The sequence below is a fragment of the Colletotrichum higginsianum genome, chromosome 3 (assembly GCF_001672515.1).
Source record: "Colletotrichum higginsianum IMI 349063 chromosome 3, whole genome shotgun sequence".
Lineage (NCBI taxonomy): Eukaryota > Fungi > Ascomycota > Sordariomycetes > Glomerellales > Glomerellaceae > Colletotrichum > Colletotrichum higginsianum.
In genome coordinates, this window is record NC_030956.1 from 3,556,478 (window position 1) to 3,580,688 (window position 24,211).

Sequence of the window (24,211 nt, forward strand, 5' to 3'; positions counted from 1 at the left end):
TCGGGACGAAGATGAGCTTTTTCGACAACGAAAATGGAATACGGGGCCGAGAGGATGTACGGTGACCGCAACTATCGACGTCCAACAGCGCTGTGTGACCCGAGCAGTCACTTTTTCAGCCCCTCCTTTCTAATATTATGTATGCTCAAAGGATGAATCGTCATTATTATTGGCCTTGGACGCTTTCCACTCCTATATGGATACTCTATAAGGAATAACGCATGCCGGGTTGGCATTGTACCCCTGACCCGGATGAGCGCGGGCGAGTAGGAATATCCTTGCCCAATTCGAAAGGGGACCTTTTCTCAGGTTCGCCGAAAGGGGTTTTTTTTTTTTTGTTGCATGCAATCCTTTCCAAACCCCCGAGAAGAAAAAGGAAGCATGGAAAAGGAAGAAGAAAAGAAAACGCAGAACGCCCTCCCCCTCCCTACTCGTCGGTGACACAGGCCCCCTATTATTTGCTTTTTGGTATTATTTTGATCTTTGTTTCTGAATTCTCTCTCCTTATCCTTCGTATCAATGTTCCTCCCCCCTCACTTCCGCGCAGGCGGGGTGGCGGGTCTGCATATCTTGGACCCACGGGCTTATTCTCTTCTGTGTCTTCCTCAACATGTCTTTGGCATGCCATGCCGTGTCTCGCCCTCAGACTCGTCGTCTGCCTCGTGCCCGAGTCCCCCGCCCTCTGTCGTTGTACAAAGCTAGTGAATCGGTGACGGAAAATGCAACACATGGCCGAGGAACGCCACCAACACCTCCGCAATGATGATGCCATGATCGTTCTGACGCGCAGCGAGTCAACTATCCTGCGCAATATTTGTAACTGACCCAACAAGACTCACGGCTTCCCGATTCGCAATTGGCGGAATGACCACCCAAGGACGCAAGTGAAGGAGGGGGAAGAAGAGAGAACAAACAGCAAACACACAGAATAGCCCCCCCAGTTCCCTTGCATCCATAGCAGGCGGAGCGAAAACCCCTCCAACCGATAACCCGGCCTCCTAATTCCTCTTGAGCTCCGTTCCGTCCCCGTATGTTTTGCGCAATGCAAGTCGAGTGGATCACCAGCAAGTGAAAACCGGGTTCCTGGCTTTCACCGGCTCCAGCCTCTCCACAATAACCTTCCGTTGGTTCCCCTCCATTCCCTCGGCGGCCGCATAGCCCAGGTCGCCCTCCTCGACATCGTTTTCATCGTAGTCCAGGCTCGGGCGGGAACCATACAGGTGTTGAGCGATGCTATTGCCGCTGCGCCGCCCTGTCGCCGTTGCGAACGAATATCGACGTTGCTGCTGAGTTTCTTGACGGGCGGGGGAATACATGTTGAGAGCGCGAGACCCGTGATAGCTTTCTCTTTGGCTTTGGCCCGAGAATCTGGGCCGCTGCGCTGTTGAATCTTTAGCCAGCGGTACTGACGAAGCCAGGATCCCCGAGCCGTTCATAGATGTCTCGTCTGGCGACTGAGCACCCTCACCTGTCGGGCTCAGCGCAAGCTCGAACCTGCCCGGATGAGGCATGTCGGCCGGGGGGCTGGCGAAGCCGAGCAGGTCCTCGTCCACGCGCAGTGGCGGCGCAGTAGACGCGTTGGCATCGCCTATGTCGCCCTCGTCAATCGACCGTCGCAACTCTGCCTCGTGACGCATCATTTCGGCGGACGTTACTCGCATGGGAACCGCGACAGGAACCTCCACGAGGTCATCCCAGACGCAGACCTTGGAGCGACGTGTAAGTTCCAGAGGACCATGGTCTGGCGTCTTGAGCGTCTCCACAATGTTCCATGCCTGGCCCTTCATGACGGCGATCTGTCGAGCAAACATCTTTTCCTGGAAGTCGGGGTCCAGTTGAAAGACTTTTCGCAAGGCCAACTGTGTTTGGCTCCACCAATGTGTCGAGGTCAGGAGAGGGAGGAAGTGATCCCGCGTCTTTTGTGAGAACGGCCGCCCGATTAAGTCCACTGGCAGGAATAGCCATCCAAAGGGGAAACTGTGTAAAAAGAGGGTTAGCTCAGTCGTTCATGGGCATCCGATTTCTCGCCCAGCCAGGCTGATGGCCGGCGAGGATTGCGAAACTCTCATACCTTCGCCATGCGTCTGGGTGCTTCCAAGGCCAGGAAAGTGAATTGTCAATGGCGCCGATCGTGATCTTGGGGTCCTGTGAGCTTGACACGGGGCTCGATGCTTTCATAGGCTGTTGAGTTTTGTAGGGGTACGAGGAGCGACCTTCTGCCGCTGATCGCTGGCTCAGGTCTACCGGCCGCGGTCCATCTTCTTCGGACGGACCAGTCTCCATGTTCATCTGTAGTGGCTCTGACGCTATCGATACTTGCTGGGTGCTCCAATCCACCTTAATCATCCAGTTATCCAGACCACGATCAGTGTTCCGCATCATGTAATCCAGGATGACCAGTTTTTCGAGCTCCTCGCGAAAGGACTGCTTCAGTGACTCGGTCCATACAAAGTTGTCTGGGCCCAGTGGTAGGGTTTCCTGTCTGTTTTCGTCGTCGCTCTCGATATCATCCAGTGCTGCGGCGCTGCTGGGGCGGCAGTTGTCTGCCCATCTCCTCCTACGTTTGCGATGCGGGTCGTTGGCTCTGAACCCAGACCAATATTGGTCCGGCCAAGGATGTTCTCTCAGAAATACGTTGGCGTCCTTGAAACCTTTGAGGAAGACCTGGAAACTTCCCGGCTTTTCAGGAAGTGGTTTTTGTTTTCTGTAGAAGTTGCGGCGGTCCCAGAATGGGTAGTGAAATGATTTGGAAGACAGCCACACAACGTCTGTGTAAGGCACCATGTGAGTGCGGAGTTGGCAGTCCAAGGTGTATGCAGCGGCTTCGCTGACATATGACAGATTGGGAATGAGGCTATAAGGCACGGTCAACGAGTGGAACACCCCGGAGTACGAGCATTCGGGTAGCTTACCATGCGCGTCCGAAGCAGCAAGGGAACAAGTTCCGGTGAATCCACTTGTTCCACTTGGGGTTGCCGGCGGCATATGGTTCTTCATCCTTGGGCTTGAACACGCCCACAACCTTCCCTTCTGTATTCCGAGCGAAGTAGCTGCCGGAGCTTCCCTGGGAGATCATGCGCGGGTGTGTGCCTTGCAGAATGGCTTGCCTGACGCTACGCACGATATCTTCGAATTGGGACTTAGTCATGACGTCTTGTACCGCCGCCAAGCCCTCGGGAGTAATGGGCCGAACACCCTCCGGTGCTTGGAACACCGAGTGGTGAATCTCGAGATGTTCTTCCTCGCCGGTCTTGCCACGGCCCTTGGCGCGTTTGAACCGGCTAGCGATCTCGTCTGCCCATCGCTCCAACCGAGCATTGATGGCCTTGATGTCTACGCCAGAGTTGCTGCCGCCACGACGTCGATTCCTAGGTCTAGAAGGACCGGCGCTTATGGGCTTCGGCGTCGTCATGCCCGAGCGGGGGCGCGGCTGGGCGATTGGTGCAAAGCGAGGGCCGGAAGCCGGCTGAAGAGAGGCGTACGACTGGGTGAGGGGACCATCGTCTTCGGAATCGGAAGATAGGGCATCGGCCTGAGCGAGCCGCTCATAGCCCGTCGTCGGGGGCCGGGGGCGAGGCATCGTAGCCAAGCGAATGGATAGTAGGTTCGCGGGCGAGGGAGAGGCAATTAGCTGACAAAGGGAGTCCCAGAGATCAGAGCCATGAGGGTACTAATCGTCGAGGTGCCGAAATAAATCGAGATCGAGAGGCCTCTAAGGCAGTTCTCTATGCTGTGTCTCTTTAGTGACGCAATGGCCAACCGAACCAAGGAGGTCCGGAAGCTTGGTCTGAGTATACAAGCCACGAGGTCAAACCTAAGATTGAAGGGAGGGAAAATGAAAGAACGGCGCTACAAAATTAAGGGCCACTCGGAAGTAACAGTAGGCAGCGGGTAACTATAGTGAGATTCCAGGGTAACAGGCAGCGGTTGCGGCTGTGGACTGGAGACCGTTTCGCGGCGAGTCGCGTTGTCAAGCATGTGTCGTCAGAAATCCGTGGTTTGGGCGGACCGCGATGCTGTCATTGTGATCCTGGTCCCTTTCCGTTCCCTTGCTCAGCACCAAGGTACACACAGCAAAGGCAACCTGGTCAGGTTGGTAGCCACAGCGCCGCACCTCAGTAAAATGGGTTATGTGGCCACCCAGGCACGGGCCGGACGCCGATTTACCCGGCGCGACGAAAGTCAGGTATCTACCTACCTAACTAAAGTGCCCGTGCTGTGGTTCATCGCTGTGACTGGACAGCGACACTCATTACCTACCTACTTCCAAGTAGCTAATAGGTACTAAGATATATTGCTAAAGTAGTCCCTCTTAAAGTTGCATAAATATATAATATGAAGAAAATATAGTAAAGGAGATATAGTAAAAGAGATATAGTAAAAGAGATATAGTAAAAGTAAAGAATACTATATCTATTTAAAAGGAGGTAGCTAATAGGTACATAGATAATATTAAATACATAAGATACTACTAATCTAGAGGAAACAACTAATAGAACACTTACAGGAAGCAGTTAGCACTAAACGACTATCTGTTTAGCGCAAATTAAATGCAACGCTATATCTGTCTTTGAATTTGTCGGCCACGGGACTCGCTGGAATCGTGGAAAGAGCTTGGAGTCGGCCGGTACTAGAGGTCTATATCGCCGTCTGTCGGGTTGGAAGTAGCATAGCGACGGCAGCTTCGGATACCGGCCTGCCGACTTGTTAGAAGTAATCCATACTTACCTCATGGTGTTGTCTTCTTAATGTACGACAAAAGAGTCGAGACGTTGTGCTAGGCTGCAAGTTCCGGGCGTGTTGGTTGAAGCCAATGATTGAGCATTGCGAACAGCACATGTCCTTCTATTCTAAGCACAAAGCATTCTGTGTTGTACTATTTACAACGGCCCAAATCTTCTGCTTCAGCGAGTTTTTGGTGCACCTGTCATCCAGAATTCCCCAAACTCTCGGGTCGCAGCCATGGGCCCACCCACACCGCACGACATCAGAGTCTCTTCCGCCCGCGAATTGGTTCGATGCATCAGGCGACTAGTCGATGAATGGGTTCTTACCTGATCGTCTCGGCGAAGGTTCCGTCTCCATCATATCACCGGCCAATCCGTTCTCAAGCTGACCCCCTGATCTCGGGACGTTTGTGCCAACATCCAATCTTGGGAGAGGACGTGTGGCCCCTTGCGGAGTGACAGGCTCGTCATCGTCGTTTGCGGTTTGGACGACCGAGCAGCTATGCTACCCCTCCTACTTGGACGATCTTTCCACCTTGAGCCGCTCCGGTGTCTTGTAAGATACTGATCAGCCCAATCCTCTGCCACACGGTCCAATCCTTTCCGGCACCCTCGTGCTCCGGTGCCCTCTTCATTCTTCGCCCTGGGCTGGTGCATTGAAGTTCTTTATCATCTCTTCACCCCTTCCGGCTTCAATCCCCGTTATCTGCCCGCATAGCACTCCTTCCTGCTAATGGACGTGTTACCAACCAAGAGTTGCACATTTTAGCCTCGACCAACTCTGACCATCTTATGCGTCAACCTTAACCATGATTTCTCAATTTGAAGCAAGCATCCAGCTCCGAGAGGCGACACCGCGAGCCTTCTCACCCGACCCAGACACTCCCCGCGGCCGCAAGAGACACCGCAGCCTGACGAGATGTGACTTGGAAGCCATTCACTACGGTGGTACTGGCGAATCCAGCACGCTACGGGGACGGCCCCGCCGACGATCGACTTCACCAGTGGCACTGTCGTCGAGAGCTTCTTCACGAGCCATTCCGGAAACCTCCGTATCTCCCATGAGGAAGCGTCTCCTCCGCATCGTCATCCTCGATCGGCGACGGAATCAGAGTCCCTCCCGGTCCCGATCACCCAATCACCAACAGGCCCCACCCCGACGCCGTCATCGAACGCGGAGCCGTAGCCGGACCCATACCAAGGAGGTGTATCAAGCGAAAGAACAGTTGCCTCGGCCCCGGAAAGAAAAGCTATATGTGATGGCAGACAAGGCATCCCACAACTGATTAACCACATGCTTGGAATGGAAGAGGGGGAAAAGGGTTGACGCATGAGACCCCGAACGAAATCCAAAAAAAAATTAAAAATCAATAGAAGGAAACCTCTCTTCCGGTTTAAAAGAGGCAGCAAAATCCAAATACGCTGCTCACATGGCATTGTACCGTGTGCGCAACGAAGCAAGAAATCCCGAAATGCCGCCGCTAGTCAAATGGACCCGGTACCATGATTTCGCCGATGGTAATCGGCCACGCTGGCCCTGTCTCGGACAGCTCAGATCAATTCAAGACAAGCATCGATCGAGGCAGACACCAAGGCTCTTGATCCGGCTGGGTAGAATGAATGGGGGTGCGAACCCAGAGCGGCTTCCTTATCTAAGTGGCCGTGAGGGAAAGACGTCCTAAAATGGCTCATGTTGGATATGGTGGGCAAATCACGAAGCGCAAGGCAGGGCGGTCCAGGCTGGCTCAGCCGCGAGAGGCATCGCTGCCAAAAGGATCGAACGGGATGGTGGCACAAGCATTCGTTCTTACTATTCGGGTGTGAAGAGTTTGAAGATGATGGATACGAGCGAGTGTCAAACTCACCAAGAACGGCAGACTCTGTTTCCACTCCGCTAGAAACTAGAAGCACGGATATGAGTTATTTTACCGTTAACATTACTTTTCTTTGCGGGGGAAGCTTGATGATACACAAGTGATTGGAGAGGAAGACATGCTTGGTCAAGTGATCACGCACTCTTTCACAGGCTGCCCACTACGCCCAGATGATGGTGTAAGAGAGTGGGATGGTCTGGCCAAGATAGGTTGGAGTGGGGCACAAGGGCCAGACTCGGTTTGAAAAGGGTGGCCACGTGAGGGTGCGAACTTTCCAGGTAGCTAATCGGAAATCGGGAATCAACGGGTCCCCACTGCAGGTGCCCCGCTGCAAGAGGCGGAGGAGTGACCTCAGCTGCAAGAAGGCTGCAGCCAACGATGCACCGCATTCATGTGCCGCGCCTTCCTCCTTACGTTTTCCACCTTCCCACGCTACCTACCTAGGTACGGACTGGGACCTTACTTACCTTACTTACCTATCTACCTCCAACCAACCTTTACTACACAGTTTGCGCCTGCCTCAGGTGTATCTTGCCTCTCGTTGCTTTTTCTTCTTCTTTCCTTTGCCTGGCGCCGGAACTGCAACGAAGTTCTTCATCACCACCTCCTCCACATCCCCCGCCGAGGCAAGGACAATGAATGACAGGGGCCAATCGGCACTCTGAACAGGCGTCGACTCGACTCGACCTTCGACCTCGTTCTCCTACCCAACTTCAAGCGCCGCCCGCCTCATTCCGAGGTGTACTTCTGGGCCCTGAACGCTGCAACTCTTGATAGTCGAGCCTACTCGGCAACTTTCAACTCACTACCTACTTCGGTATTGGGCTGCGACTCCCCCAGGTCCAACCCTCTCGACTGGTCGCATCTGAGAAGAGCATCGTGCTTTCCCCCCATATCACCACCCTGCCACCTCTGGTTGAAACATCCAATTTGGCCATCTAGCCATATTCACTGCTTGGGACACAGTGGTGTTTGAGCTTTGTTACCTCAATCACATCTTGTTCTTATCTCTCTGGTCAAACGCCTACTACTACCTTGTTCGTTTCCTTGCGGATATCTCACATTTGATTTTAATTTCTTGCGTTTGTGATGATTGCAACCACTCTTCTCAGACTTCTTGCCTGAGGCCCACCACTTTACGTTCAACCTGCAGCGCCCTCTGAACAAGGAACTCAACGGCAAGCTGGCAGGAAAACGCAGTCATGGCGTCGCCCAACGGGTCAAATGGTAAGTCTCTGTCCTGTCCTTGACCTCTAACAGCCCCTCGACACCCTCCGTCTGGAAGCACCTCGACTGCTCCTTCCCTTTGCCCTTCTTTCACAAGCCGAGAAACCTCCCACAAAACAACAATTTGCCGAACATTTACTGACCTCCTCTCTTCTCTCTTTCTCTGCAGGTCGAACAAATTACGCGATCAACCCTCAGTCGCAGTCGTGGAACCCCCAGGCGTTGCTCAACCCCCGAGCATACGCATCTACGCCTAGTTCGAAGCAGAATTCCCCCAAACCCCAGGCTTTAGCGACTCGATCTGCGCCAGGAAACCAAAGCAACAATAGCAACGCTTCCTTCATCTTCCAATTCGCGAGCCCGAATGACACCCCGAACGAGTCGTTAACACCTAGCATGGCTTCAGGCGCTTCGACTCCCGGCCGCGACGGCAGAGTTTCGCCCTACGGAATGGGCAACATGATTGAGCGAATGAACGATGTCCAGGACCGCGCCTCCGCGCCCCAGCCTAAGCGGAGAAAGTATGACACTCCCGAGTCTGATGCCGACAACAAGAAGGCGATGGTACCTGGCGGCAGCGGCATGCTGGGCGCGTACGTAAAGGAGAAGCAGGATACAGGCCAGAAGGAGAAATCAAAAGTATCCACGCAAACTGTAGATCTCACCGAGGGCGACGATGATGTGGTCATGGTTGTTGAAGACCCCGCGACTGAGGAGGTCTGTTACGGCATGCTTACGGCCAAACTCGACTGTCACAAGGTGCCCTCTCCGAAGCCAGGAACACAAAGCATTTTTGGAGCGGACTTCATGCCCCCCGTCAAGGTTGTTCTGAAGAGAATTATCGGAGATTCGAGCAAGAAGATCTCGGCCTACGATTTCACGCGCGACATCATTGGAAATGTAGACGCACACACCGCGGGAGCTCTTGTCCCCCTGCTGGACTCTAATGTGCGGCTTCGAACCGACTGCAAGATCCCTGCGCGTAGAAAGCAGGCGGACGAAGAGCCGGGTAATGCCATCTCGAGGTCATATCCCCTAGAGATGACTTTGTACGGCCAATATCGATTTGTGAAGGCGGTTGGCAAGCATTTTGAGCGAGCAAAAATTGTTCTGCGCCACCCCAACAGAGTGGACAAGGGCATCCGCTACGAAAACGTCCATGTTGATTCGAAGCCCGTTCCGGCTCCCGGTGCCAGAAATCTCGCTGGAGCTCTTGCTCAGTACAACAGTCACTCATCGTCGACTTACTACACCAACCCGACTACACGCACAGTCGAGGAGATTCGGTCAGACGTCATGGGTGTCTTCGACTCCATGGGAAAGACGGACGAGCTCCCTGAGATGGACCCATCGCCAATCATCACCACCGAACTACTTAAGCACCAGAAGCAGGGTCTTTTCTTCATGACAGCCAAAGAGAAGATGTCTACCGCCGAGGAGAGAACCAAGGGTTCAATGTGGCAGCTCAAGATCGGCCCCGCCGGCCAGAAGTCTTATTACAACGTCATCACGGGCCAGACAGAGCGACAGCTTCCTGCGGAAACCCACGGTGGCCTGCTTGCTGATATGATGGGCCTGGGAAAGACCCTCAGCGTGCTCTCGCTTCTGGCCAGCACCATGGACGACGCCAAGGAGTGGTCAAGCCGTACGCCTGTCCAGCCCGAAGTGCCACCCCAGAAGATTGGAGGAAAAACGACAGCCTCGAGCTCCCTGCCGCTGACAGGCATCGCCAAGAATACCAAGACAACGCTTCTTGTCTGTCCTCTGAGTACTGTCACGAACTGGGAGGAACAGATTAAGCAGCATATCGCGCCAGGGCAGCTGAGCTACTACATTTACCATGGTTCGAACAGAATCAAGGATGTCGAGAAGCTGGCTGAGTTCGACTTGGTCATCACCACTTACGGCTCTGTCTCAAGCGAGCTGGGCGCTCGCAGCAAGCGAAAGTCGGGCAAATTCCCCTTGGAGGAGATTGGATGGTTCCGCATCGTTCTAGACGAGGCGCATATGATCCGCGAGGTTGCAACTCTACAGTTCAAGGCGATTGTTCGGCTTCAGGCCGCTCGCCGCTGGGCTGTTACCGGAACCCCCGTTCAAAATCGCCTCGAGGACTTGGCTGCCCTTCTTCAGTTTATCCGCCTAAAACCCTTCGATGATCGAAACAAGTTCAATCGATTCATCGTGGATCCGTTCAAAGCCTGCGACACAGAAATCGTCCCCAAGCTTCGCGTTCTCGTGGACAGTGTTACTCTCCGACGTTTGAAGGACAAGATCAATCTTCCCCCGCGCAGCGATCACCTTATCAAGCTTGACTTCACTGCCGAGGAGCGTGAAGTTTACGACCTGTTTGAGAAGAATGCCCAAGATCGCGTCAAAGTCCTCGCCGGAAACGGTGTGCAGCGGGCGTTGGGAGGCCACACGTACATCCACATTCTCCGATCCATCTTGCGGCTTCGCCTTCTCTGTGCCCATGGCAAGGACCTCTTGAACGAAGAAGACCTAGAGGCCTTGCAAGGCATGACAGCTGACATGGCTATTGATCTTGACAGCGACGATGAGGACAAGAAACCCGGTTTGTCGGCCCGAAAGGCGTATGAAATGTTTGAGCTTATGCGAGAGACGAACACGGATACCTGTAGCGCCTGCTCCAAAAAGCTGGGATCCAACGACGACGCCAACATCGAGTCGGAGGGACAAGAAGATATCCTCGGTTATATGACGCCCTGCTTCCATATCGTTTGCGGTTCTTGCATCAAGGGTTTCAAAGAACAAACCAGACAGCTTCTCGCTCCAGGCGTGGCCGAAGGACCCTGCCCGATCTGTTCCACCGTCACCAGGCCCGCTTACGTTGACATTCGTCGATCACGCGTCAAGGTCGAGCACGAGGGCCCTGCTAAAGACAAGACCTTCACCAACGGCCGCAAGAGTTTCGGAAAGTACTCGGGTCCTCACACCAAGACGAGGGCGTTGGTTGAGGATCTTCTTAAGTCAAAAGGTGACAGCGATGCGAATCCCCACGAGGCGCCGCACAAGTCCGTCGTGTTCTCAACATGGACCTCGCATCTTGACTTGATTCAGATGGCTCTCGACAACGTTGGCCTCAAGTACGTCAGGCTTGACGGCAGCATGACGCGTATCGCCCGAACTCAGGCAATGGACAGTTTTCGTGAGGATGATTCGGTTCATGTCATCCTGGTGTCGATTACAGCCGGTGGTCTCGGCCTCAACTTGACTGCGGGCAGCAATGTTTACGTCATGGAGCCCCAATACAACCCCGCAGCTGAGGCCCAAGCCATTGACCGAGTTCACCGTCTGGGCCAGAAGCGTCCGGTTCGCACAGTCCGCTACATCATGCGAAACAGCTTCGAGGAGAAGATGCTGGAGCTGCAGGAGAAGAAGAACAAACTGGCGAGTCTCAGCATGGATAGAAAGGATAAGGTCTTCGATAAGAGCGAGGCGGCTAGACAGAGGCTTCAGGACCTCCGAAGCCTGTTCAAATGAGTTTCGGAGGGATGAGAGTCGGGTCGTCAGCATTGCGCAAGCATAGCAACATGGCGTTTGGGAGTACATGGTAACGAAGCACTTTCAGCGGGGATGGATGGAGTGAGACACGGGTGGGTCTCAATGGGACTTCTTTTTTCTTTTCTTTCCTACGTCACCGCCTGCGATTGAGCCTCACTCGCTCTAACGATTCAGGCGACAGCTGTATTATGGGTGTACGGAGGGATACGGGGCGGGGGGCACTATTACTTTTCACGCGTCCAACGACGCGACGATACCAGGCCGGTTCAACCTTTTTTAACCTCGTAGAACGAGAGCTGCAAGCATCAGACCGGTTGAGGATTGATTCGGATGGCAACTTTCCGATTACTTATTTTTATCGGTTCGCGAGTGTGCGACACTAGATTTGCATCAGACTTGCCCGTGCAGTTAGGGAGTCTCAGCTACAATGGCGGCAAACATCTTTCGCGTTGGTGGATGGACAGTATCTTGCTTCGCGACCGAGGCAAGTTAGTTAAGGCAGGTAATAATACCACTTCACAAGCCGCAACACGTCTGCTCAGCACATGCTTTCCATGGTCGCTCGCAGTCATAGTGATTGTCTGTAACACTGGTTAGACAGGCGGAACCGTCATCCAATCCATGGCGATCACTCGGTGTCGCTCCGTGTACTATTTGTATATAGTATGGCGACGACGGTCGTAGGTCATCTCCGTTAACATACATTTTGATAATGACGACTGCAACCGAGGCATCAGTGATTGCTCACCAGCATTGTCAGGTGGGGTAACCTACCTATGCACGTCAATACACGGACTTTTCCCACTTGATATGAAAACAAATATTTTGTTGGGAAGTGGTAGTTTAGAAGAACGCGGTCGCCACTGCCAGCCAGGTTGTCCCGCGGCCGAGCCGTTTGCCCGGGTCTCCGCCCCAACCCAACCTGATGGATGCACTCTCCAACATAGCATCACGCCACAGCCAAGTCGATTGCGCAGCCGGCCCCCTCCCCCTTGCTATCATTTTCTCTCCCGCCCGCGGTATGTTGGCAGGGTAAGTGGATGGAGGCTCAACGCTGACCGGCTTGTAGAGTCGAAGCGGCAGTCTGGAGCAAGGGGAGAAGGGGATGGAAAACACTAGGTACGTTGCCAAGGCGGTCCCTCTTAAGGTCGCACAGGTACACAATATGAAGAAAAACACGGTAAAAAAAACACAGTATAAGTGTTATGCCCAACACTGAGGGATGGAAAACACGTGGCCGTGCTTCGATGGTACCTGACAAGAAACGGCAGTGGACAGTCAACGGATTGGGTCTCGGGCATGGCTCAGGAACTGCGGCCGCAAATTACACCTAATGTGATATTCGGTTCAAGGAAATTGGTCACCCAAGTTAGAACTCAAATTCCAGTGAAATGTCCCTCGTGGTTGGCTCTCACTCAATCTTTTTCAACACTCGTCAACCGTGGCAAGGAAGAATACCGAGTATCAAAGAAAAACCCCAAAAAACTGATGCGACCGAATCTTGGGATTTAGAAGTGAAAGTTGTATAATTTCGATCTCGTCTTCTGGTTTGGGTTTTCCCGTTTTCTAATCTAAACAGTTTTCATTACTGTCAAAGCGAACGCCCCTCTACAATGCCTGACCTCCCGCAAACGCCTAAAATGTATCCCATAATTGTGAGGTCGGCAGTTGAGCTTTCCCAAGAAACAACTCAAGTGTCAAAAGCCGTCTCTTGAAAACGGCTTGCACATACCATAGTGAGGGCGATTGCAACCAACCAGGCCCCGCAAGACCGGTTGCATTGGATACCGTTGGAAGTAAAAGTTACACTCCCGCCTCCCCCATTTGGTTGTATGATTCGAAACAAGCCATCCCAGTTTGTCATTACTTTGTCTTCTCCATCATCTTGTTCATGCGGCGTCGGCGCTGGCGGCAGGCATCGACACGCGGGTAAGTTGATCACCAGCACGGACAATACGCTGGCCACTTGAATCGGTGACATATGTCATGTCCTTGTTCTCGTACTGGGCACGCTTCCAAATCTCAACCTCGCAACCACCTCGGAGGACACCAACGCGCATGGTAGAAAGAAGGTTGTGGGCGGCGTTGGAGTGTAGATACACACCACCGTTGAAGATGGCAGTGGCGTCCTTGCCGATGGCGGATGAGATGAGAGCCTTGCCACCAGGATGCTCCTTGATGAAGTCGGTCACGTCGTGGATAACACCGGCGATGGCAACAAGGCCCCTGCCATCCTTAGCCTGAGAAACAAAGTCATCCCAGTCAATGACGGGAAGCTGCTCAAGGGGAACGCCCCAGTCAAGTCCTGCACGCTTCTGGTCAAGCTTCTTCTGAAGCTGTTGAACACGACCCTTCTCGATTTCATTCTGACGGAACTGCTTGAGGTCTGTGGCGAGGCCAAGCTGCTTCCAGGTCCAAATGCACCACTTGGTAGGGTCGTACTGCCACCACTGAATAGCGTTGCGGTAGTCGGAGGGGAACTCGTGGTGGAAGTTGTGGTATCCCTCACCGAGGGTGACGAGGGCAGTGATGACGTGGTCACGGGGTGAGTTACGGTCATCGAAGGGCTGGTCGCCGAGCCAGTGGGCCAAGGAGTTAACGCAGAAGGTGGCCTGCTGAACAACGAAGATGCGGAGGATGCCACCGTAGACATAGCCGCCGAGCCAGTCACCCCATCCAAGACCGCAGACAAGAGTGGGAAAGATGACTCCCATGGCGATAACACACTTGATGAAGTGAACGTGTTGCCACATGACGACGGGATCCTCGTTGAGATCGGAGATGTCGGTCCGGCCCATACGCTTGGGGTCCTGCTTCAAGACCATCCAGCCAATGTGACTGTAGAGAAGGCCTTTGCGAACGGAGTAGGGGTCCTTATCGGTATCGGTGTATCGGTGGTGAGCGCGGTGGCCGTGGGACCACCATCGGATCGAGCCCTCGACGGCGCCGGCGCCAACAGCGGCAAGATAAATTCTCAGAGGAAGGCTGGCCTTGTAGCTACGGTGGGCCCAAAGACGATGGTAACCTGTCTATATGTCAGTTCGACTTGTCCCCAGATGTCAAGCATAATTTTGAGACATACCGGCAGTGATACCGAGACCAGTGTTGAAGTAGTAGACAACAGCGAAGACAGCCGTCTTCCACGTGAGGGGAATCCAATAGGAGCAGATGAACCCAACCAGGGGGACAATCAAAATGAATGTGGTGTTCAGCCAGTTGACGTGCTTGTGCCAGTTGGCCAAAGTGACAGGCTGTGTCGAGCTTCAAAGAAAGTTAGTCTCCGTCGTACTGAACATGATGGGGCAGTGGAAGACGCACATGTGAGGCTTCTTGGGGTCCAAGGGTTTGGCGGCACGAACGGGGACGTAGTCAGATGTGCCATCGGGAAAGTTCTCGGCCTGCTTAGCCGTCGTGGCGGAGGACGAAGTCGTCGCCGACATGTTGAGAAACTGAGCCGGAGGGCTACGATCGAGAAAGCCGGGGGTTGTCTTTCGGGAAACGAGGTAGTCCAAGATGCCTATACCAGAAGACAGCCGCAACGATGCCTGGTGCCTTGAGTAGGAAGCAACGTCGTCCGCGTTGATGTGTACTGTCCGAAAGGCCGGTGGGGGCGATGGACTTTTGGAGAGAAGGGAAGGCCTGAAGGACTGGACATATAGGTGAAGAGGAGACGAAGGGCTGTGAATTATATAAAGGATAACGGATGGGTTTTGAGACCCCAGCAAGGAAGGACAGGTACGGAGGCCGGGGTACCTTTGGGCGAGGTGTCCGCCACCCACCAGCTTCAAAAAAATCCCAGCAAACGAGCGAGTGGAAAGGGTGGGATGGTGGTGGGGAGGGGGGTGTGGTCCTGTGAATCAGAGATCACTTAGCCCAGGACCCAGGTTAAGTCATAATCAAGCGAAAAAATGCGAAGACGGATGGGCACCGTGGGCCTTGCTTGGGCCGTGGGGTTGGACTCTGAACAACCCGAGTTCACAATGTTGCTGCTGGCTGGAAGGGGAATGGGCGGGCGGGACCTTGGAGCTGGGCCGGGATTTGCAGACAACGAGAATGGAGATGGGCAGACTGATGGCCGGATGGGAAGCAAGAGACTTCCTCGCCATCGTAACTACCTATCTAGTACCACAGTAGAAAGACCCGCACCGAGAATTTGCGGTCTTGCCTCATGCCCGACAAGTATTGGACGACGACGCGTGTATCCGAAAGGACGGCGGGAAGGTACCATGCTGAGCATGGTGGCATGGCCAGTGAACAGGCAAGAAGGGATGAAGGAAATGTGCATCCCTCGCCTATTACACCGGGGGAAGGAAGTGCCAAGGGCATGACCGTCCCCTTGCAGTTTGTTCGTTGTTAACCGGTCGTAATAGCAAGTGACCACCATCTTCCTTTTGGCCTACATGGGCAAGTCAGTACTCTGTAAAGAGTATCCGTAGCGTACACACAATTCACCACTGCCATGCAAAACTAGGTAGTTTCCTTGAACAAGGTAGCAGCTGCGCTCAACAATCACCAATCGGCAGGTGGCATTGAAAACACTCTCTCGGTCTCGCCAGCATCTTTGGGGAAGCGTTCCTCCCTTTCCTCCGCCTGTTATTTCGACTCTCCGTCTCTCCGCCCGTCTCTGGTCTGACATCGCTAGCGACATGCCATTAACCTCACGCCCACGTCCAGAACACCACCATCTGCTACGCCCGTCGAGTCTTGGAGACGTATCTTTCTTCGTTGGGACCAAAAGATGGGCAGATTCAACTATCTAGATCTCTTACAGAACCCGTTCTTCTAGGGACCAACAAAAATCGGTCAAATGTCATCAATCTCGACGCAAGCAGGAAAACATGCCATAAAAGTCCGGCATTGGAGAATCACAAGCAAATCCAGCGCCTGCCAACGCATCGGATCTCTTTGCACAGCCGAGGATGAGACGATTGACGGCCCCAGATCAGGTCACACTTTTCGTTGGCCTTTCCCACTTCCCCTGGTCCCGCAGGCTTCTGGGGTTTACTGGCTATTCTCTTGTCCCTTGAGGGTGAGGTGGGAGGTTGTCAATCTGCAATGAATCACTGGCAAGCATGCACGAGATGGATGTGGTCCAAAGAGAAGGAAAAAAGGTCCCGGCTCCCAACAACTTCCCCAACGCTTTTCAATATGTCGGACCGCTCATTGGCGGAAGCAGGGGTTTGCCCCTGCCTTGAGGTCGTCGCTGGGGCGGGGCGGATGGGCGGCTGGAATTGACCTTGCTTGATCAGGACTTTGTACCCACACTCCACCATTTTCCACGACTCCAGTGCCTCTTCAGGGCTGAAGGAAAGAGTCGTCTAACTGGAGAAGTTCCGCATGCCCTCGAGAGAGCACGCGCCAGATCTTCCACCATGGCGATGCCGACCACCGCGTCCAAGAATTTCTTGTTGCTCTGCCATGCCACTCTCCCCCAGATCTCCACGACGGTGGCAATGTGTTAGACTTCTGTCGACGGCGCTCGGCTCCAAGGCGAGTAAGAAGGCGACCGAAGGACGTTTCGAGCCTCGTCGAGCGCCGTACGCCTTCCCACTTGCTCGTTTTTTCTTTCATAGCGCCTCTCTTGTCTCACCGTACCTCATGCAGTAACTTTGTACCTGCAGCTACCTATCACACACCACCCGACCTGAATCGGCCTGCTCCATTTCTATCAACCGTCCGTTCTTTACCGCTCCTCGGGCGGCGTTTGGCCACGCACATTTCCCAGAGCAGGTCACAAAAGAAAGGAAGGGAAGCATGGGATTTACCCGAGGCGACTCATCATTTGCAAGCTCGAACTCGATGTCTCTGACCGATCCTTCCCTCTCTCCAGACCCTGCTGGGTCATGCGCCAAAACACACAGGGCAGAAGAGAAGCGTGTCACCGCCGACCGGTTGGTCGTCGAACCAACAACAGCAGTGATGAATTAACGGTGGCGGCAGTCCACGCCGTCTCTCAACATGTGTCCCACTCGGAGATCCACTGAATGACGAATGTCTCACGTCGTCTCCGAGCTTTCCAATGGTAAGGCGTCTTAGGCCCTTTTATATGGCATGGGGGGCTTATCTCTCTTCCTTATCGTTGGGACGACCATCTTATCTCGCAGGACTTAAGAATCACTAGCCAACGGCCTCGTCCACTCCCGCTTCTTCATATGGTCGGTTGAACGTCTTGGCCAACGATTTCAGTTTCGGTGCATGGATGGGAGACCATTCATCGATTACAGCCTCGGCATCTACAGACTTAAGGATACTACCAGGCGACAACTCCGCACCCCAGCCCGGCCCTTGAATTCGCTTTCCCCGGCAATCTTTTTTAAGAGAAAAGACAACATCCGCCCCTTCCCACTCCGGCATCCCGGCCCATCCCCAACAGAAACAGGACCCCGCCCCGCAATCCTCTGCCCCAGAGCTGCAGGACACGGCAAGGATCACAGGTATCTTTTGCCTCCACCATCGCCGACCCGAGGTCTGCTTTGTGGTCTTGTGGTCTTGTGGCGATTCACGCTCCCTGGTGTGCAGTCCTTCTTGTCACCTTTGAAGTTCTCGTCTCTCTCTAAAGCACGCTATCAAGGGCTTTCGAATGGCAGTTTCAACAACTGCGAAACCTCGGCGTTCTGGAACATTTCCATGCTAACCCGACTAGTGGAGGCGCTCCCGAACCTCTCTCCCTCTCGCATTTGGACGACGCCACACCCGACCCGCCCTCTCCTTTCCCCTCTATACAAACCCACCTATTCGCTGATTCCGGGAGCTTTGGAAGCCAGACCTAGCCGCCCGAGGCGACCCTAGCTCCTAGCTCCAACTTTGATGCCGTTCAACTGCTGCAACCCTAGCTTCCCCCCTCTTACGATGTACTCTAATTGCAATGCTCACCAACATGGGAAAGAAAATCATGCCCGGTTGAGTGTTGACCTGACCGGAGTCTGCCTCCGAGCTTTGCATACACATAGAAGGGTTTCCCATCAAACCGCTGCCAAGCCGATGCCAACTTCTAGACGGACCGCCTAGGCTGAATCGAACCTGCTTTCGGTTTCGGGATTCAAGCTTTCTGGATGGTCGTCATCAATGAAATATCACTCTACTCAAAACCACCACCTAGTTTATACTACCCTTCTACTATCAAGAACTCAACAACCGCTTTTGCAACTTAAAGCCAACCTTTGTACCGGGTTGGTAGGAGCTCAATCTCATCCCCAGTAAGACCTTTTTCTTTTTCTTTTTCCCATTTCTTCTTCTTTTCTTTCCTAACTCTGCCGACTTGACATCCATCACCCGCATTCCATTATGTCATTAGGTAGTCAGACCTAGACATCTTTCACAGTCATATAAAGTCACTCCGAGTAACCTGCAGCCACGCGGTTCCGGATAGCTAGGTTGCCAGAGGCTCGGTTGATGGCATCTAATCCCACTTACAATTTAACCCAAAATTTACACCAACGCTATGCCGATGACTGATGGGACAACCCATCCGCCCCTACACAGTGGCAGCGCTACCACTTAAGAGAGAAAAGAGACACGCCATCACCGATGCCCGACTGGTCGAGTTGCCCTCATGCAAATTCGCCTGTCGCTGCCCCAGCCTCTAGTAGTACATCCATCATTCCTTAGCACCTGTCGTCATCGTTGCTGATGCTGCCACTGTCGTTGATTCAAAGACATCTTCAAGAGACGTCTTTTCCCGCATCGTCTGCTCGTCGGTGTCGAGATAGGCAGCGCCGACGCCATTGAGTTCCGGAGCCTCTGCCGCGGGGGGCGATCGCGCTGCTGTCTTGACTTCTTTGCCAGTCTCGGATGTGATGGCGTTCTCTGTCAACGCAGTCTTGGCACCGGGTGCTGACGGGATTTGCGGTTCGTCAACGATGTCCACCTTTGGTGTGATCCCACCCTCGGTGAGGCCCGGGTCGGCCGCAGTATAATCTTTGGTTGACGACTCCGCATTCAGATTCTCATGCCCCCTGTGCGGTGTTGCAGCCGCAACGTCCGTCGACTCGCCCGAAATGGTGCCGTTACTGTTCAGTTGCTTTTCAGGTACTGTGTCCCCCATTGGTATAGGCTCTGATTGCCCTGCTGTTTCTTTTCTGTTTGGCTCCGTTTCCGACTTACTCTCGACTTCCCCCATCTCCACCTTGTCTCCCAAAACTTCCTCAGCTACATTGATATCTTTGACTGTCAGAGACCTTGGCATGGTTGGCCGCGACGTGACGGGACCAAGAGAAGCGTGCGCCTCAGTCGAATTATTCCCGGAGACCACTCTTGCGAGCTCCTCTTCGACGAGTCTCTTGTCGTCTTGTCTGAACGTCCGATCAAGTTCGGCCCGATCCAGCACAGCTAATCCATTGGAAACGGGTGTCCATTGCAGCTCTTCCAGCCTCTGTTGCACCGACTGGCCTGTTTCCTCTACCGCTTCAGGCGTTGCGATGGAATCTTTGCTGGTTGTCGGTGTTGCGCTTTTGCGATCATCCATCTCGTCTCCTCCGACGTCACTATATGACGGTGCAATGTTCCTGGCCTCCGCCCAGCTCGAGATGTTGTGGCCCCTGTGAGGTGACTCGCAGCGTCCATACTGACTCGGTAGAGGGCTTGGAGGAGATCGTCCTCTCGTGTAGTAGTAGGGGTCTTCCGAAAAGCCTCTCGTCGGATCAGCGTGAATATTGCCCAGGTTGACGTACGACCAATCATGAGCCGGCTGGACAGCCTTGACCCTCGCGTAGCCATTATCCTGGTAGCCATTTACGAAGTACTCTTGCATGGTGTAACCGTCATCCACGGAGATGGACGGGGGAGCATCCTCCCCAGTTGTGGACTCGGGGAATAAGACCAAGAGTGAGGAGGCCTGCAGCCGCAATCGGGGGTCATCGCTTAGGCAGATGTCTACCATCTCTCGGTACCAGGCTGGCACGATGTGCTCCTCTCCGAGCTGCAAGGGCCGTCCCTGAGCTTCAGGTTCGTCGTCCTGTGCCGCCAGTGCCCACAATACCATGCCGAGTTGATAGAGATCGGACTTGACACCAATGTACATGGAGATGCGCTGGTTGCTCTCAATAAGAGGTGTTGCTTCGGGAGGCTCCCAACCCACCGGGCAGCCTCGTCTGTTGATGTCAATGATTTTGGCGTCGTCTTCGTTGTCGATTACGATGTTTGAAAGGGTGAAATCGCCTTGAACAAAGCCAGACTCGTGAATGTCCGCGAGTCCCTGCACGATTTGACGCGCCCACTTCTCTCTAACCGGCCACGGCAGACCCAAGTCGGAGTCCTGTCGATTGTCATAGATGATGTCGATGAGAGCACCCTGGGCGGCGTAGCTGATGAGCAGTCCCTTGACATATTCGTCGTCATCATCAACAACGACGCCATAAAATCGAATAATGTTCCTCGAATACCGAAGCCGGTTCAAGGCATTAATCTCATAGAGAAATTCGTCGATAGTGTCGGGGCCTGGTATTTCTTTTTTGATGAGTACCTCGCCGCTGACTCTGACCTTGTAAACAAACCCAGACATGTGGGAATCAAAATGAATGTCCCGTTCTCTTATCCTTCGACAGCCCAGGTGTTGCACCTGACGAACGGTAGGGTACTGAATGATTTCCTGTCACATCGTTAGCCTCCGAGTTAGGGTTGACGAGCTGATCGACTCACATTTACGTCTTCAACTACATGAACATGCAGTCGGCCGTCAGTGGTCTGTAGCTTCAGATTGGTGACGGATTGATAGAACTGGATGTCTTGCAGGCTGTCTCTGATAGCTTCGTATATCTTTGAGCTCTTGTCGCGTTGAGACTTGGTATGCAGCAAGTCCAGCTCAAGAGAGTTGTCCGGGGCATTGCGATAATCGAGAGAAACAGTTACCCGACGCCAGAGAATGGGTGTTTCTCGATACGTCACAAAGAACTTTTCTCTCTTGGATTTATCCCGGAAATGCATGCTGAGATTGAGAACCCAAGTGGTTTCGAGTTCATCGTGAATCATCGCCTCGTAGTGCGATTGGGACGTCGTAACTGAGTGGGCATCGGAATTGGACTGCACTTCGTGCACATGGGATTCGTTGACAGTGGGTTCTGATATTTGTGCTACCATTTGATTCAAGCTGGCTTCGGCCTTTTCGTCGGCAGGGCCAGCCGGAGAAGAAGCGGCAGACTGAACCCCATAGGCATTTTCGAAGAAGTCGGGGGCACTAGCTCGGGGAAAGGACTGCGCCTGTGACGCTGTACGTGACGACTGCACGCGTCTGTCCACCGACAAAGCACGCCTCTCTGCCGGTGAGGACTCGACTGGTGAGAGGTTGTTCCTACGCTCTGACTGTTGGCGTTTGAAGGTTTGCACGCGAGGAAGCCCGGGCACGACTTTTCTAGAGGCCCGGCGCGTGAGGTCAGTACTTTGCGGGTCGTCGGAGTCGGGCTCGGGCTCGGGCTCGGGCTCGGGCTCCCTAGGCTGGAACGGGCCGACGGGTGCCGGGGCCGCATTGTTTCGTCCGAAGAGTTTGCGCAGGAAGCCGGCGGACGAATGGGCCGACGAGGGCGGCGGCTCCGTAGAAGATAGGCTCGATTGCGCCATCATCATTAAGCGAGTGAGATGTCGTCGGGGTGTTTTCTGATGAGTCCGTTTAGATGGCGGGAGGTTCAGGTGAGGCTCTCAACGGTGTGGTTTCTGGGGAGTCGGGACGAGGTACTGATTGGGGATAGGCCGGCAGACCTGGTCCGGGAGCGAACCAAGCGGGGAACAAGGATGGGCCTTGAAGCGAAAGACGGTCAACGTCCAGCCTAGTTCGGGAGGGCTTGGTGTCAGGTCTGAGCTGTGTTGGGCTGGCGGCGGCTGGGAAGTGGCCGGGCGCGGGCAGCGCGAGACAAGAATGACGATGGGCGTGTTCTTGTGGACGTTCAGTTGCTACTCAAGCGTGACGGGCAGTATGCAGGTGGCCGCACGCAAGAGAAATCGGACGCTGTGGAGAAGGAGGATGGAAGTGACAAAGAAGCAATAGCGACGACCATATTCAGATGAGAGTGACGAGGGGCAGAGGACGAGAGATCGGCCGGACTCGAGGGGCCTTTTGGAGGAATATCGTAGGCCAACCAGGAGGCTGTCGAAAGGAGGTAATTGGTGCACGCAGATGTTGGATGCAGTGCATTTGCTGTCATTCAAGGATAGAAGAAAGCATGAGAGTCGAGCATGAGTTTAGGTGTTTCTTCCCTAGTACTGACAAGGTCGGGTGGGACCACCTAGGACGACGGCCGCCGGACAGATGACGAGGACGGCGCGTGTGTAGGTTTTTGACGATGAAGGGATGGGTTTGGCGCGTAAAGTTGATTCGCCTAGGCCGAGGCAGGGTGGCAGTGTAAATAACGTGTGGGAGCGAAGCCGAGTCGGACCGCCCTGCGTCTCGGGCAGATAGAAGTGGTGTCGGTATGTAAAGTGTGATAATATGTCGATGGAAGACGTGAGCGTGAGTGAGATGTGTGTTGACAACGGTGCAGTTGACGTATGATGTACGTGGACGGGCTACCTAGGCCGAGCCAAACGTCGGGTGCGTCGTGATGTACTGGTAGTTTTCGACGGGCTGGACGACGAGGTGAGGCGAGCGTTGGACTCGTGTGGTTTGTATGGAATCAAGCGGCAGGGAAGCTGACTGGGAGGTCCCGAGAGGAGCAAGAAGAGGGGGAGGGGCAGCTTTGACGGTTGCCCCTGGACACTCGACGTCGTGGGGTTCGGGGTCAGCGCCTGCGGCTAGGTCTGTCTCTGGTCTGGAGCAGCGGTTTTACTTTCCTCGCGAGGATACATCCAAAGTGGTGCTTGCGCATGCGGTAGAAGCGCGTGGGATGAGGACTCGAAAAGGAGTTTTGATTAGCAAGGACAATATTGGGGATCCCCAGCATCGCGTGTTTCTACCCAGGTACCTGCTGCAAGAGGCTGGGAGGCTGGGCACCGGAAGATGCCTCATCGAGCTCCCGTACCAATAGAAAGATCGGGCGAAGATGAAGGCAGCGGTTCTCCTGCGGCGCGCGCGCTTCAAGATAACCTCTTGGATTCGTACCCAAGATCTGGCTAGTGAGAGGGATACGAGCGGATGCTGAAGGCACGCTGTAATGGAAAGTATCTGTCTTGGTACCTACCTACCTAATACATACATTGGTACCTAAGGTAGGTAAGAGCAGCCGACGAGGAACGAATGGTGTACACGAGGGTCGAGGAACCCAAGCAACTAAAATGCCATGCTTGTTTGACCTCACTTGGGCACTCAGGCACCGCACCACGAGCCCCGCCACCTCATGGCTGTCATTGCATATGGATGGCTTGCCGGGGGCGGGCTTAGGTGAGGGACGGGCTGCGCTAAACGGGAGGGCACTGGGAGCTTGACTCTTTGTGGAGGGGTGGGGCGCTCCCAACCTTGATGCGCTGTCACTCCTTCCCGTCCGTTCCACTTGAAGATGGAAATTGGGCGTCAAATGTTCAGTGACAGCTGAGGCAGTTTCATCTCTAGTCTGCCTACCTACCTACCTACCTACCTACCTACCTACATTGGATAGGTAATAAGTAGTATTCTTCGAAGATGATCGTTGCTTCCCATTCTGAAAAGTCCAAGAGACGGTAGGGTGATCACCAAGGGACGCAACTGCCTTGCCTTCCCCCTCAACCATCATACAATCCAAACAATACGTTCTGCCCATTCACCGTATCAAAGCGTGCGGTATGCCTCCCGCCTGCCCGAATAACAAAGATACTACCGGCAAGACGCGAGGTGAACAACTAGAGCCTGTATGGAAACCCAGCCTGAGGTCGACCTCCATCACGCCAGTCACATTGGCGTCCGTCTTGACATGTACGATGACCTCTGTCCTCAGCCCTCCTCTCGACGATTGGATACCGACT

At 54.0% G+C, this 24,211-nt stretch overlaps 5 protein-coding genes across 5 annotated transcripts; 2 read left to right on the forward strand and 3 right to left on the reverse strand.

Moving 5' to 3' along the window:
* Nucleotides 1–1,058: 1,058 nt before the first annotated feature.
* On the reverse strand, nucleotides 1,059–3,580 carry CH63R_04598 (phosphatidylinositol 3; the record flags this gene model as incomplete). The annotated part of the gene is made up of 3 exons (XM_018299573.1): nucleotides 1,059–1,977; nucleotides 2,072–2,854; nucleotides 2,913–3,580. 3 exons carry the CDS (start codon nucleotides 3,578–3,580, stop codon nucleotides 1,059–1,061), a joined length of 2,370 nt encoding a protein of 789 aa, XP_018160819.1.
* Nucleotides 3,581–5,536: 1,956 nt separating this feature from the next.
* Nucleotides 5,537–6,013, forward strand: CH63R_04599 (uncharacterized protein; the record flags this gene model as incomplete). The annotated part of the gene is made up of 1 exon (XM_018299574.1): nucleotides 5,537–6,013. One exon carries the CDS (start codon nucleotides 5,537–5,539, stop codon nucleotides 6,011–6,013), a length of 477 nt encoding a protein of 158 aa, XP_018160820.1.
* A 1,790-nt stretch (nucleotides 6,014–7,803) lies between these two features.
* CH63R_04600 (SNF2 family domain-containing protein) lies at nucleotides 7,804–11,329 on the forward strand (the record flags this gene model as incomplete). Its single annotated transcript, XM_018299575.1, has 2 exons — nucleotides 7,804–7,828; nucleotides 7,998–11,329. The coding sequence occupies 2 exons, from the start codon at nucleotides 7,804–7,806 to the stop codon at nucleotides 11,327–11,329; spliced, it is 3,357 nt and encodes a 1,118-aa protein (XP_018160821.1).
* A 1,910-nt stretch (nucleotides 11,330–13,239) lies between these two features.
* Nucleotides 13,240–14,790, reverse strand: CH63R_04601 (Acyl-CoA desaturase; the record flags this gene model as incomplete). Its single annotated transcript, XM_018299576.1, has 3 exons — nucleotides 13,240–14,375; nucleotides 14,433–14,611; nucleotides 14,669–14,790. The coding sequence occupies 3 exons, from the start codon at nucleotides 14,788–14,790 to the stop codon at nucleotides 13,240–13,242; spliced, it is 1,437 nt and encodes a 478-aa protein (XP_018160822.1).
* A 4,157-nt stretch (nucleotides 14,791–18,947) lies between these two features.
* On the reverse strand, nucleotides 18,948–21,907 carry CH63R_04602 (Protein kinase; the record flags this gene model as incomplete). Its single annotated transcript, XM_018299577.1, has 2 exons — nucleotides 18,948–20,936; nucleotides 20,987–21,907. The coding sequence occupies 2 exons, from the start codon at nucleotides 21,905–21,907 to the stop codon at nucleotides 18,948–18,950; spliced, it is 2,910 nt and encodes a 969-aa protein (XP_018160823.1).
* Between the last annotated feature and the right edge of the window lie 2,304 nt (nucleotides 21,908–24,211).